General features: G+C 45.0%; 2 protein-coding genes across 8 annotated transcripts in view; one reads left to right on the top strand and one right to left on the bottom strand.

The window, feature by feature from the left end:
* Positions 1-10821, bottom strand: part of SIL1 (SIL1 nucleotide exchange factor) — a 70536-nt gene extending 59715 nt beyond the window's left edge. Inside the window, exons 1-5 of one of the 6 annotated variants that reach the window (XM_084825852.1) lie at positions 10776-10821; positions 7784-7989; positions 3012-3181; positions 731-841; positions 300-441 (exon numbers count right to left, since the gene is read on the bottom strand). In XM_084825852.1, coding sequence (XP_084681978.1) covers positions 300-441; positions 731-835 — 247 coding nt within the window. In that variant the 5' untranslated portion in view covers positions 836-841; positions 3012-3181; positions 7784-7989; positions 10776-10821. Of the gene's footprint in view, positions 1-299; positions 442-730; positions 842-3011; positions 3182-7783; positions 7990-9019; positions 9094-10176 lie in introns of all 6 variants that reach the window. The other 5 variants (XM_084825812.1, XM_084825805.1, XM_084825842.1 and 2 more) reach the window with 5 other exon arrangements.
* Positions 10822-11320: 499 nt separating this feature from the next.
* MATR3 (matrin 3) overlaps positions 11321-14715 on the top strand; it is a 36159-nt gene continuing 32764 nt past the window's right edge. For both annotated transcript variants that reach the window (XM_084825784.1, XM_084825794.1), the window contains exon 1: positions 11321-11494. The gene's annotated coding sequence lies outside the window, so the exon portion shown is untranslated. The remainder of the gene's footprint in view (positions 11495-14715) is intronic.

Raw genomic sequence — 14715 nt, forward strand, 5'->3', positions numbered from 1 at the left:
AACAGGCCTGCCAAAAGGCCTGCTTGAATAAAAAGGTATTTGCCTGCTGGCAGAAGGATTAAGTGGTTAAGTTTTCAGAAACAGATTTCCCCACCAATAAGGAGAATCCAAAACTACTTATAAGACACAACCGATTCCTGTCAGAACTGGGATTAAACTGAACACTACTAGCATTTCAGTTACAGTTATTTTTGAGCTTATACTGGATTGCAGCTTTTTTTCTAATTCTATGCAGTTTCTCTTGAGTAACACAGAATATGATTTCCAAAGTTCCGTATAATTAATTGTGGTTAATTTACCTGGCAGGATTGTCTGCCACTGATTTGTTGGAGAAAATACTTCAAGGTCTTCAGAATCAAGATCCTCCTCCTCCTCCACCACCACTTCTTTGCTGTTTTGTTCGTTTAAATCACTCTCTTCTTTTTTTGTCAATGCAAACTCCTTTGAAAATAAAATACTTTTGTTTTATAATTATATATAAGTTATTGTGCTATGGAAAAAATCCCACACATTACAAACTTTTATATTGTTTAAAAGCCTTTTAAATGCCCAATTAAATATGATTAAATATTTGCATTGAAAACATAGCCTTTCCCGCTGTGCTAAAAAGACAGATTACCCTCTGAAAGAATATTTAAGGCTCAACTTATCCTGCCAATACCAAGGCATTCAGATAATTTAACTTTCTCTGTACAGTCTATTTCAATATTCAACTATTAAGGATACTTACTGCTACTCTGTCATTTATACATGAAGAGAAACCTGTTATAAAAAGCAGCAAGACCACCAAATTGAGCTTCACCGCAATGGACCAGAAACAGATGCCGTGAGACATTGCAACCTGAAATTAGACAGATCATGAATAAAGATCCCTCACCATTTTCATCATGTCAACATTACTTTCACAGCATAGTACAATTTTACTAGCTAGCAATACTCCACAGACTGTAAAACTGCCACTAAGCAGTAGATACTACCCCTCCAAGTTTACATCCTGAGGCTCTATTCCCAAAGGCGCTGATGCATGAGTAAATCTCCTGGAAAAAAGATCCAAATCTGCATTTAAGCTCACAGAATGCAATTCAATCAGCAGCAAGCCCAATAATGATTTTAATGGTCCTAGACTGTGCCTTTAGGCTAAGTTTATACAATCAATGTGTAAATTGATTTAGTTTAGTCTATAACATAGGTGTACACTGTGTAATGTATACGGCATGATCTATACTGACCCAATGAGTGGTTTAAGGTATTTTGTTTTCCTTTGTATGTCCGGAAAGATGTATAATATACAAGTGTGTACGTGTACAGAAGTGGCTTCTGTTCTTAAATATGATTATTCTTTGGATGATATAACATAGATGGCCCCTGCACCCTGACTTTGGCTGGTGGGATAATGACTGTGCTCTGTCACTAGCTGACATTACTTCTGCTTTCAGCATACATGGAGACAAGAGAAGCAGCAAGTTACAGGCCACTGTACTGATTTCAATCATTATCAATGGTAGGCAGTTCTGTGGGACCAGACTGCCCAGCAGGCAACCTTGTTGTGAAGCCAACACTTTGCAGCGTCAGGTACAACAATCTCATCCTTCAGTTCCCTGTAAAGTTGGAATAATGACCTACCTCCTAGGACTGTTGCAAAGGCAAACACAGTAACAACTCTGAGACAGGAGTGGGAGGGACGGCATTGCAGTGGTTTCACTCCTACTTGGAGGGTCGGCTCCAGAAGATGGTGCTTGGGGAACACAGCTTGGCCCCATGGATTCTCCAATATGGTGTTCTACAGGGGTCAGTTTTGTCCCCCATGTTGTACAACTTCTACATGAAACCATTGAGTGCGGTCATCTGGAGTTTTGGAGTGTACTGTCATCAGTATGCTGATGACAGCAGCTCTATTTCTCCTTTTCATCTTCTTCAGGTGAGGCTGTGGATGTGCTAAATCGGTGCCTGGCTGCAACAACGGACTGCATGGGGGCTAATAAACTGAAGCTCAATCCAGACAAGACTGAGATGCTGTTGGTGGGTGGTTCTGCTGACCGGATGGAGGGTGCTCAACCTGTTCTGGATGGGGTTGCACTTCCCCTGAAGGAACAGGTCCATAGCTTGATGGTCCTCCTGGAATCAACTTTGTTACTTGAGGCTCAGGTGGCCTCAGTGTGGCCCAGCTACGCCCCTATCTGGACAGAGATAACCTAGCTTCAACTGTCTATGCTCTGGTAACTTCTAAATTAGATTACTGTAATGCACTCTACGTGGGGCTGCCTCTGAAGTTGGTTCAGAAGCTGCAACTTGTGCAAAATGCAGCAGCCAGATTGATAATGGGAACTAGAAGGTCTGCACATATAAGACCGATCTGGCCCACTTGCACTGGCAGCCTATATGCTTCCGAGCTCAATTCAAGGTGCTGGTTTTAACCTATAAGCCCTACACGGCTTGAGACCACAATACCTGATGGCACGCCTCTCCTGAAATGAACCCACCCATACTCTACATTCACCCTCTAAGGCCCTCCTCCAGGTGCTTCCTCCAAGGGAAGCTTGAAAAGTGGCAATGAAGGAGAGGGCCTTCTCAGTGGTGCCCCCCCCATCTCTGGAACAAGCTCCCCGATTATGTCCACCTGGCACCAACATTGTTATCTTTTCATCACCAGGTTAAGACCTATCTCTTTTCCCAGGCATTTGGCAGCACTTGATAAATTTTAATCAGTCCTGGATGTGTCTTTACTTATGACTGACTGTTCAAAGTTGCTTTTAGTTATGTTGTTTGTATTTTTGTCTGTGTGCTTTTATGTAAATGGCTTTTCAACTCTGTATACTGTATTTTAATGTTTTAACTTCTGTAAACTGCCCAGAGAGCTTCAGCTATGGGGTGGTATAGAAATGTAATAAATAATAATAATAATAATAATGACTGTAAAACATTTTGAAAATTAAAAACGCTTTAATAATCACATACCAGCCATGTTCCAATACCCTCCCACAAAATTATATTGCTTGCCACAGCTTCCTTACCTTTACCCCTTCTTTCCGGTCTGTTGCTTCCTTTATCCTCCTTCCTTTTCTCCCTCTTCCTCAGTATCAACCTTCTTTCTGCTTCCTTCTTGCTTTCCTCTTTCTCCCCAAACTTCTCCTTTCCCTTTCTCCCTCTCTTTTGGCTCCTTCCCACACAGCCACAGGCGTATCTGTGAAAATGAAATGGTGGGAGCAGCCTCAGTTATCTCCTTCTTTGGAGAGGGAGGAGCTGAATCTTCTAGACTGGGTGGTAATTACAAGTTCGGAAGGATATTTTTCTCCAAGCCTCAGGTTTCCAACTTGGTGGCCATGGGCACCAATGGACCCAGAAGACACCTCCCTTAGGGCCCACCAGGACCCCTGCCCCTCCTGACTCTAATTTCTTAAGATTTTTTTTTAATTAAAAAGGACTAACTGGGATGCTGGCATGGTGCAAACAATGTGCTACCCTTCACTGCCATCTTTATTTAGGTTCAAAATAGTGGTTTTATGTTTAGGAGCTCAGACCCCACCTCTACCTTGTAGTTAGGTTCTCGGGTAAGTTACTTTTCTTTTAGTCTCACCAGTTTGCCTTCTGAGAAATAAGTGTTTTGTGACTAACAAAGTCCACGATGGCAGCCATTTTATGAATGGGCAAGAACCCTGCCCAATGGCAGCCATTTTGTGAGAATGTTCATGACACTCCCTCAAAATTTCAGATGTGCCCACCAGCCCAAGGACCCTGTTCCAAACATGCCTCATCTGTTCCAGGCTCTTTGTCCAGAATATTGGGTTTCACTGATGTCCCTGTAAAGCTAGGATAGGTAACCCAGTGCATTCCAGATGTTTTGGACTAAAATTTCCACCATCCCTGGTCACTGACTGTACTGGCTGGAGCTGATGGAAGATACAGTATAAAACATCTGGGGGGTACACCTCCCACCATCCCTGGACTTTGCCCATGCTGGAAAGGGCTCACGGGAACTGTAGTCTAAAACATCTGGAAGATACCACATTGCCTACCCCTGTGGTAAAGTGCTTCCTGCTTAAAAGACCTGCCTTGTCTTCTGAGAGCTAAATCAGCAGGGAGGTGTGCCCTGCTGTTTCCCTCTAGCACAGCTACTTTTACACCCAAACTTGTGCCAGGAATTCGAAGCACTGTGCGCTACTAGCATTTGTAAGTCCACAACCTGTGCAATCTGTTCTACCTCCTCTGGGACCCTGCTCAGGGGTTCCTCATGAGAAAAACAATGTGAAAGAGCTTCACTGTGGCTAGGAAAAGATTCGAAAGGTTTTGGAAGAAACAAAAAACTGGCCATTCCATTTTGCATCATTATCGCTACACTAGCTTAAATTAGCACGCACACATACACACACATGCACATACACATAGGCACGAGAAGCACGGCCTCACAAGTTTGGCTGTCTGTTCCTTCCCAGCTGAAGAGAAGACAGATGGAAAGGTCAGGATAGAACATGAGGGACAGGATGAATCCTCCTTCCCCTGGTATGCCCCAGAGCCAGCTTTGGGAAGCCAATGATTTTCAGTGGCAGCTGTATCTTAGAGCTGTCACTGAGGCAGGGAAGTGAGAAGGAGAGTGCAGCACCAGAAGAGTTATTCAGCAGACTAGCCTGTAGTTCAAGGGAACTCCTTAGGTCAACTCAGGCTATGACATATGTGCCTTCTCCTCCCCTAAGCACCTTAGATACACAAAGCCAAGAGGAGCTTAAGGTCAGGGTATGAAGGACCTGCACTTTTGTACCAGGCAGCATCCTGGTGACACCAGAACACTGGCAGTGGCCAAACAGTCTTTTCCTCATGCCATCCTTTCCCACTTGGGAAGACAGGGGCCAGGTTAAGTGCTCCCTGGATTCATCCTTCCTTCCAGGTGGGACAGACAGACATGAGGAGGGGGTTATAATTCCCCACTTCCCAATAACCTGATGGCACCAAGGATGTCCCATTGTGGAGAGCAGCGCGAAGATTAACTTATAGTATCACTGAAGCACAAATCTCTGAATTGGCGGTCCACAAATGTGGGTTGCCAGATGGCCAGTGGCAAGGATAAATCTCCTTCTGGCATCTGTCACCTCTTGGATCCCCAGTGCAAAATGTTCCATGCACTGGTGTGTATTTGTGGGGACTCGTGTTTGTGTGTGTGTGTGTGTGTGTGTGTGTGTCTCACACTTCATTCCAGGTGAGAAAGAATGGCATAGTTAACACAAAAGAACCACCCAGAGTATGGGTTGAGTAGGAAGCTGTTTGCATGTAACTGTGGCAAGTCATGGGTTAATTAACTCACAATTTGCCATGACGTATGCCGGGCATTGTTGGCGAATCATGGGTTGTTGTTATGTGTGAAGCCTGCACTATGGGATAACTACAGATTGTTAACCACAGACAACTCAGAGATCACAACCCAACATATAGCGACAACTCACGATTCAACAGCAACCCATACTCAACCCCCACTCTGGGCTGTTGTTACATGTGAACCAGGTCATACTCTGGGTTGTTGTTACGTACAACCAGTTCACAGAATCTAAGCCTCCCCAAAGTTTTCTGGCACATACTGAGAACTTGTGCTAGGGGCATTGCCCCTTCCAGAAACTATGGCAGCAATGGCTTCTGTTACATGGTCCAGGATTTCTGATGTTACCTTCATGGCATGGGAAAGTTACATTGCAGCACTCATCAAAATGTTTTGAGAGGGAGGTTGTTGTTCAGTCGTTAAGTCGTGTCCGACTCTTCGTGACCCTATGGACCAAAGCACGCCAGGCCTGTCCTGTCCTGCGCTCTCTCCCAGAGTGTGCTCAAGTTCATATTCATTGCATCCGTGATGCTATCTAGCCATCTCATCCTCTGCCGTCCCCTTCTCCTTTTGCCTTCGGTCTTTCCCAGCATCAGGGTCTTTTCCAGGGAGTTTTCTCTTCGCATTAGGTGGCCAAAATATTTGAGCTTCAGCTTCAGTATCTGTCCTTCCAATGAGCACTCAGGGTTGATTTCCTTTAGGATGGACTGATTTGACCTCCTTGCAGTCCAGGGGACTCATAAGAGTCTTCTCCAGCACCACAGTTCGAAAGCATCAATTCTTCAGCGCTCAGCCTTCCTTATAGTCCAGCTCTCACAGCCTTATGTTACTACTGGGAAAGCCATAGCTTTGTTTATACGGACCTTTGTCGGCAAGGTGATGTCTCTGCTTTTTACTACACTGTCTAGGTTTGCCATAGCTTTCCTCCCAAGGAGCAAGCGTCTTTTAATTTCATGGCTACAGTCACCATCTGCGGTGATCTTGGAGCCCAAGAAAATAAAATCTGTCACTGCTTCTATTTCTTCCCCTTCTATATGCAAGGAGGTGATGGGGCCAGATGCCATGATCTTCGTTTTTTTAAAGTTGAGTTTCAAACCAGCTTTTGCACTCTCCACTTTCACCCTCAGCAAGTGGCCCTTTAGATCCTCTTCGCTTTCTGGCATTAGGGTGGTATCTGAGGTTGTTGATCTGCATATCTGAGGTTGTTGATAATTCTCCCAGCAATCTTGATTCCGACCTGTGATTCATCCAACCCAGCGTTTCTCATGATGTAGTCTGCATGTAAGTTAAATAAGCAGGGTGACGATATGCAGCCTTGTCGTACTCCTTTCCCAATTTGGAACCAATCGGTTGTTCCATGTCTGGTTCTTACTGTTGCTTCTTGAACCTTGTACAGGTTTCTCAGGAGACAGGTAAGGTGGTCTGCTACTCCCATCTCTTTCAGAATTGGCCACAGTTTGTTGTGATCCACACAATCAAAGGCTTTAGCGTAGTCAATGAAGCAGTAATAGACTTTTTCTGGAATTCTCTTGCTTTCTCCATGATCCAGTGAATGTTGGCAATTTGATCTCTAGTTCCTCTGCCTCTTCGAAACCCAGCTTGTACTTCCGGTAGTTCTCAGTTCACATACTGCTGAAGCCTAGCTTGTAGGATTTTGAGCATAATCTTGCTGGCATGTGAAATGAGCACAATTGTACGATAGTTTGAATACTCTTTGGCATTGCCCTTCTTTGGAACTGGAATGTAAACTGACCTTTTCCAGTCTTGTGGCCACTGTTGAGTGTTCCAAACGTGTTGGCATATTGAGTGCAGCACTTTAACAGCATCATCTTTTAGGATTTTAAATAGCTCAGCTGGAAGACTGTCATCTCCGCTAGCTTTGTTGTTAGTCATGCTTCCTAAGGCCCACTTGACTTCACTCTCTAGGTTGTCCAGCTCAAGTTCAGTGACCGCACTATCATGGCTATCAGGGACATTCAGATCATTCCTGTATAGTTCTTCTGTGTATTCTTTCCACCTCTTCTTAATCTCATCTGCTTCTGTTAGGTCCCTGACTTCTTTGTCCTTTATCATGCCCGTCTTTGCACAAAACGTTCCCTTGAGATCTCCGATTTTCTTGAAGAGATCTCTAGTCTTTCCCATTCTGTTGTTTTCCTCGATTTCTTTGCATTGTTCATTTAAGAAGGCCTTCTTGTCTGTCCTTGCTATTCTCTGGAACTCTGCATTCAGTTGGGTATTTCTTCCCCTTTCTCCCTTGCTTTTCGCTTCCCTTCTTTCGTGAGCTACTTGTAAAGCCTCATCAGACAGCCACTTTGCTTTCTTGCATTTCTTTTTCTTTGGGATGGATTTAATTCCTGCCTCCTGAACAATGTTACAGACCTCCGTCATAGTTCCTCAGGCACTCTGTCTATCAGGTCTAATCCCTTAATTCTATTCCTCACTTCCACTGTATATTCATAAGGGATATGATTTAGGTCATACCTGAATGGTCTAGTGGTTTTCCCTATGTTCTTCAATTTAAGCCAAAATTTTGCAACAAGAAACTCATGATCTGAGCCACAGTCAGCTCCAGGTCTTGTTTTTACTGATTGTATAGAGCTTCTCCATCTTTGGCTGCAAAGGACATAATCAATCTGATTTCAATATTGACCATCTGGTGATGTCCAAGTGTAGAGTCGCCTCTTGTGCTGTTGGAAGAGAGTGTTTGCTAAGATCAGCGTGTTGTCTTGGCAATACTCTATTAGCCTTTGTCCTGCTTCATTTTGCACACCAAGGCCATGCTTGCCTGTTATCCCGGTTATTTCTTGACTTCCTACTTTAGCATTCCAATCCCCTATGATGAAAAGGCCATCTTTTGGGGGGGTTACTTCTAGAAGGTGTTGTAGGTCTTCATAGAACTGATCAAACTCAGCTTCCTGAATATTAATTATTATTGGGCACAACTACTGTGGCAGAGGAAGATGGGGAAGACAAGAAGCATTCACACAATGGAAACTACTACTTTCAAGATTCTGGCGTGAACCGTCAGGCCAAAACATTTCCACTGTTATTTGAGGGCAATTAATACAAGTTTATTTGTTCCATTATTCCTTGTGAATCTTAAGAGCAGTTCTTCTGCAAACAGGATATGAATGCTGATACTTGAGCTGCTCCTGTTTTGGTGTTTCAGTGCTTTGTATTTATAATGTCATGATTGTTTGATGTTCTGTTCTAAGTTGCTTTAAATGGGCAATATCCAAATAGTTTCCATCCATCAACGGTTATTATTATTTTTTTTTTTTTGCAATTCTCTTCCCCTGCAATCCTCCCATCTACTCCAGAGGGTCCCCCAACTCTCCAGAGCAAATTTATAGGGGGCTGCAGGTGAGATAGCTGAAAATTGTCCTGCTCCCTGTTTTGCTGCCTTCCATTAGCAGAGGGACACTAGTTGGATACCACCCTATGTTTATAACATTAAAGTGCAATCCCATGCATGTTTAGACAGAAAAAGTCCTACAATTCCCAACGTGCTGGTTGTGGAGATGCTGGGAGTTGCAGGACTTTTTTCTGTTAAAACATGCGTGGGATTGCACCCTAAATGTTAATAAATTTCAAAAATCAGTAACATGCTGGACTTATATGGCATGTTCACTAGTAGGCTAATAGGAAGGTACAGCGGCAGAATAAGGATACTCCAATTATGAAGGAAACTTTTAGCGACTAGAATAATGAATATACCCCCAACAGATAGCAGTCCACTAATTCTAGAAGTGAAGCTCTGAGCAGGTGAAGGGAGGGAGCACAGCACAAGCCTGCAAAGTAAAGAAAATACAAGCAGCCAGCAGCACAGTATACACAGGAGCCATCTGCCAATGTACAGTGTATTCTAGATGCGATGGCAGTAGAACCATATATTGAGACATGAACCAGGGTCAGGGGATCACTAATATCTTACCAACTGGCCACCTATTATTTGACTGCAGTCAAATATTCTCAAATATCCCAAGAATGCTAGTGTGTATAAATGGCAGCTCACCTATTTCATTTCAGGAAAGTCTACCGGGTAGAGTGCCAGAGACTAGAACCAGGAAGAGCCAGGGTCAAAACCTCAGAACCATGACACTCATTAGGCAACGCTGAGCCAGTCACACACATTCAGCCTAACCTACCTCACAGAGTTGTTGTGAGGATAAAATATAGGCCCCTTCCAACCCTACTATTCTATGATTCTATGATACCCACCTCGAGCTCTTTGGGAGAAGGGTGAACTAACAATATAAATAAAATAAATAATTCATTACATTTTTAAGGTAATTAATTGTTCCACAACAACAGCCAGTGGAGGCTGGTAGCTCCTCTGTCAGTGGGATGGCGAATCCACTCTGGGTTTCAGTCAGAACTCTAAAGGGGCTATCCAAGACCCTGAACCCATTTTGGGGACAGGGTTCACCCCTTTGGATAGGTCCTTTAGAGTTCTGACTAGTTCTAATTGAAACCCAGAGCGGATTCACCACCCCACTGACAGAGGAGCGACCAGCCTCCACTGACAACAGCTACTTTTTGTTGTTCTTTGTAATTAGCATAAGTATCAGATCTGTCCAGGTTCCTCTTTTTTATGATTCTCATAAGAGCAATGGCATGAGCATACTTAACCAGTATTTCACCAGTCAAACGCTCAACCCCAGCATGGACCTGCTCCAATCATGTAGCAAGCAGAGAGCACGTAGGTGAGGCGAGCAAAACTGCTTCTACCCACAGATTATTTTTCTGCACCTTCTCTCCAACACCTGAAAGGAGCTTGGCTCTGAGAGAGAGAGCGCACGAGTGCCTATGGGGGAGGCTTCTGCACTCCTCACCCAGACACCACTTTTGCTGTTAACCTCAGACCCCCACACCTGTTTTCTTCAGCTAAGCGAAGTGGTCAGCACGTGTCTGGACTGCACCCTGCATACAAGGGGCTCCTATATTCGAATGCTTCTCCACACACGCAGAGTGGACAACGATGCCAGGCGAGAGGCTTTAGCCTTCCCCTTCAGACGCTGGTTTTCTAGATGCCGTTATGTGTTTACGGAGGCGCGTTCACCCGTGCGAGGCCTCCTCGCTGCCGTCTGAAGTGATCCGTCCAGACACAAGCTGACCCCCCGTCTCTCCCCAGTGAGCACGATAAAGCCGCCTCCCCCAGCCTGGCGCCCTCGAGATGTTTTGGACTACAGCCCGCCCCACCACCACCCACTGGTCGTGCCGGCTGGGGCTGATGGGAGTCGTAGTCCAAAAAACTCGAGGCCGACAGGCTGGGGGAGGCTACCTGGCCCCGGCGCAAGGAAAGGAAAGGCACGACCGGAAAACGTGCGCAAGAGCCCAGCAGCTTAATCAAGGGGAAACTGCCGGCAGTTTCCGTCTTCAGGACGAAAGAAGAGTTCTTAGTTTCCTCCCACGCCGCAACAGAAAAGCGACGGCCCGCCGGCCGCCTTCCCACCTCCGGCCAGCCCCCTACCTCCTTTCGCGGCTTCCTTCCAGTGGGAGCCAACGCCACCAATCACGAAGAGCAACGCCACCCACCGCCTAGGGAGTGAGCGGAACTCGCCCCGCCCGCTTAGAAGAAGCCGCGTTCTTAACGCGGCTCTCTTGCTCGGGCTGCCATTGAGATAAGAAAGGGTAGAGACACACCCTATTGTCCGGGGATGGAACTTCCTGGTTTCCTAGGCCCCTTTTAAAAATCTCCTCCCACTGGGGGGAAAGGAGGGCTGACCATAGAAAACAATGGAAGAATCTCGTGTTATATCTAGGGTGTGGTCCATGAAGAGTCGGACACGACTGAACGACTGAACAACAACTCCAAGGGGTAGAGAGAGGCAGCATGCACTGCCCCCGGTAATTGTGTCGCCCTTGCCAGGAGACAGATCTAGGTAACAGCGAAGGTGAATGAATGCAAAACGTGAGGAACCAACGCGCTTAGCTTCTCGCGATGGAGGCGGGACGCGACGCAAGCGTTGCCGCGGGCGCGCAAGGCGCATGCGCAGAAAACGTCATCCGCTGGCCAGACGGCGCATGCGTTATAGGCGGAGTAGCGGTCTAATACGCGCGGTGTGGGAGTGAAACCTACGCAGCTTCGTCTCGGGGTCTTCTTTCCCCCCCTCCTCCCCAGCCCCTTTTTTTCAGCTTATGTTTGTGGTGGTGACGGCAAATAAGTGAAAGACTCAATTGCTTACTGAGGTAGGAGTGGTATAATTGAGCAGTGGCTATTCCTGCCAGGCCGCGAAAGCGTCGTTTCCTGCGCCGTTCGGCCTGGACCGTTGGAAAACCGGTGGGGGGAGGGGGAGAGAAGCGGCGAAATGATGGCGCTAGAGCGCGAGGCCAGCTCGTGCGCATGCGCGGGGGGATTAGCCGTGGAGCTGGAGCCTGTGGGGTGGTCGTGCCCGTTCACGGGCTGGGAAGTAGGCCTTGGCGCCGGAGTCCGAGGAATGGTCGTACGCATGCGCGGGTCTCAGACGCCATAGAAGTATCTTCTGCTATTGGCTCCCTCTGATGGCTCTGATGCCTTTTTGTTCCTTCCACGTTCTTTTATGCGTAGGCCATAGTTGTCCCTTCCTGCTCTAGGTAATTCGCCTTGGTTTGTAAAAGCGGTGTCTTCAACTCACGTTCTTGGCTGCTTCAATACTTTAATACAATAATTAAAAAAGAACGGAAACGGTGGTCTTCACCGGGTCCTGTTACCAACGCCATTCAAGGCCCAGAAGCAAGTTCCACGTTGTTCAAGGATGCTTACACCCAGATATATTACTAGTGGTTGAGGCATATTTGAAGAATTGCTAGTTCTTAATGGCCATTGCTTCTTTGTCCTAGAAGACTTTGGTGTAATCTGTGATCTTATCAGACCCTACCCTTGTGCACAAACCTAAGTTTATTGAACCACCACCCTAAAACCATGCCAATGTTTTCTTGTGGCAAAATGTAGCTAGATGGTCAGTAAGGTGGTCTATGTCTGGGCTGAACTACTTCAAAGTGCAGGTGTGGACTTGCATGCGGGAGAGCTCTTCCATACTTTTTTTTTTTTAACTGCAGATAGAAAACTAGCATGTCAGGAAGCAGACTAATTCCTGGTCACTTTAGTTCTTTTTATATGTGTTCAGAAATACATATTGGATGGAAGAACCCCCATTTGGAGTTTGAAGTTGTTCAGATACAGATTGACCATCTCATTGAGAGTTAGACCTAAATTAGCTGGGTTTGAGGCCCTGCTGTATTCTTTTTAAGATCTAGGGGTGATGGTGTTAATTGTCTACACAATGTACTCTGACAGATCTTATGTGAAAGCTACAACTGTTATAAGTGAGACGACAGTCATTCACACATGCAAATCATTATTACATAATCAGAGTATTCAAGTGAAAAACATACTTTTGTAAAGTAACCCCTGGAGTTGGAATTGGTAACAGTACGTGGCTAACTTGGAGCGGTTGCAGTACTCGGCTAACTTGGAGGGTAAGCTAGCGGAGTTCTTTCTGTAACAAGAAGCACAACAGGGATGTAAAAACATAAGAAGAGCCACACTAAATCAGACCAAAGGCCCATCTAGTCCAGCATTCACACAGTGGTCAAACAGATACCTGTGGGAAGCACAAGTAGAACATGAGTGCAATAGCACCTTCCCACCTGTGTTCCCTAGCAGCTGGTATACATAGGCATACTGTCTCCAATACTGGAGGTAATGCATAGCCATCATGACTAGTAGACATTGATAGTCTTATGCGTCATGAATTTGCTTAATCCCATTTTAAAGTCGTCCAAGTTGATGGCCACCACTACATCTTGTAGTAGTGAATTCCACAGTTTAACTATGTGCTGTATGAAGTACTTTTATCTGTCCTGGATCTCCCACTAGTCAGCTGCATGGAATGACCCCAGGTTCTAGTATCATGAAAAAAAGAGAAAAATGTCTCCCTATCCACTTCCTCCATGCCATGCATAATTTTGTGCATCATTGTCTTGTCTCTCCTCACTCATCGATTCTAAAAAAAAAGCTAAAAAGCCCCAGATATTGTAATATTTCCTCATTAGGGGAGTTAATCCAGCCCCTTGATCATGTTAATTTCCCTTTTCTGCACCTTTTCCAATTCTACAATATCCTTTTTGAGGTGCAGTGTACACAGTATTCCAAGTGTGGTTGTACCATGGATTTGTATAAGGGCAGTATGATATTGGCAGTTTTATTTTCAATTCCTTTTCTAATTAGGCCCAACATGGAATTTACCTTTTACATAGCTGCACACGGAGTTTATATTTTCATCATCTGAGGTCCTATCAACATATTTGTAAAGTTAGAACTTTTTGCCTCAGTCGCTTACACTGAACTGCATTTACCATTTTAATGCCCATTAAATGGCAATGTATGTTGCATCACTTTGAACTAGAACTGCAAGCACCCAGTGATATCGATTTTCTGGAAACTTTTCAATTGGAATGTTTTTGCTGTCCTACATAAATGGAGATATCTCTTACCTGTTTGTTTGACTAACAGAAAGTCTTGTGTTAATTTTCCATGATTTGTAAATATCTGAAAAGGTTTTTTAGGGTGCAATCCTATGGCCACTAGTCAGCAGCTAGATGGCCATAGGATAGGTCTGTTCCCGGGAACCCTGTGCTCCGGGGTTGGTTCCCTGAGAACTGACCACCCGTTCCCGCGCTGCCTCATGGGCCACATAAATGGCTGCAATGATGAATCAGTTAGAACTTTAATTACCTAAAAAGTATCCTGATTAATTAGACAATGGGTTTTTTAAATTAAAAACAATGCCTCTAGATGGAGCTTCCCATCTGCATTCTCCCTTCTCTCAAACAAAGGAATGCCTCTTCTAAGACAATGCCTACAAAGGCATTTATCATCTAAAAATAAAGGGCTAAATTCAGTCTTATGCAAGTGGACTAATGCTTGCGCAATGGGAGCAAGCATTCTCCTTCTCTCCCCTTTGAAACAGATTTGGGATGCTCATGGGGGTGGCAGTGGGAGGGGAAATTCAGGATATTATCCTATTCTCTGCTCATGGGAGCAACTGCTTGCATAACGGGGCTTTTATACTTCTAAAAATAACCTGAAATGAGCAAAAACACTAGTTTATCACGGAAGGGAGCTCCACTGACCTGTTCTGATCCAGAAACAAGTGTTTCCGCTTATTTCTTGGGTTGTTTTTAAAAGCACGTAAGCCCCAATGCGCAAGTGGTTGCTCCTGTGGGCACAACAGAACCAGCAGAGGTGGAGTGACCCTGTTGAACACTGCTGTCCATCTGCCAACAGTGTATGTTCTGTTGGTGGAAGGACACCATTGGATACAACCCAAAAGTTTGTTTCTTGCTTCAGGAGTGTTTTTACCCTTATGCAAATTTAATGAATAGATTAACCAACAAGAAGTTATATGAGTCAATAAACATTTATTACA

Source organism: Heloderma suspectum, chromosome 1 (genome assembly GCF_057233095.1).
Source record: "Heloderma suspectum isolate Gila_16-S chromosome 1, 16-S_ref, whole genome shotgun sequence".
Lineage (NCBI taxonomy): Eukaryota > Metazoa > Chordata > Lepidosauria > Squamata > Helodermatidae > Heloderma > Heloderma suspectum.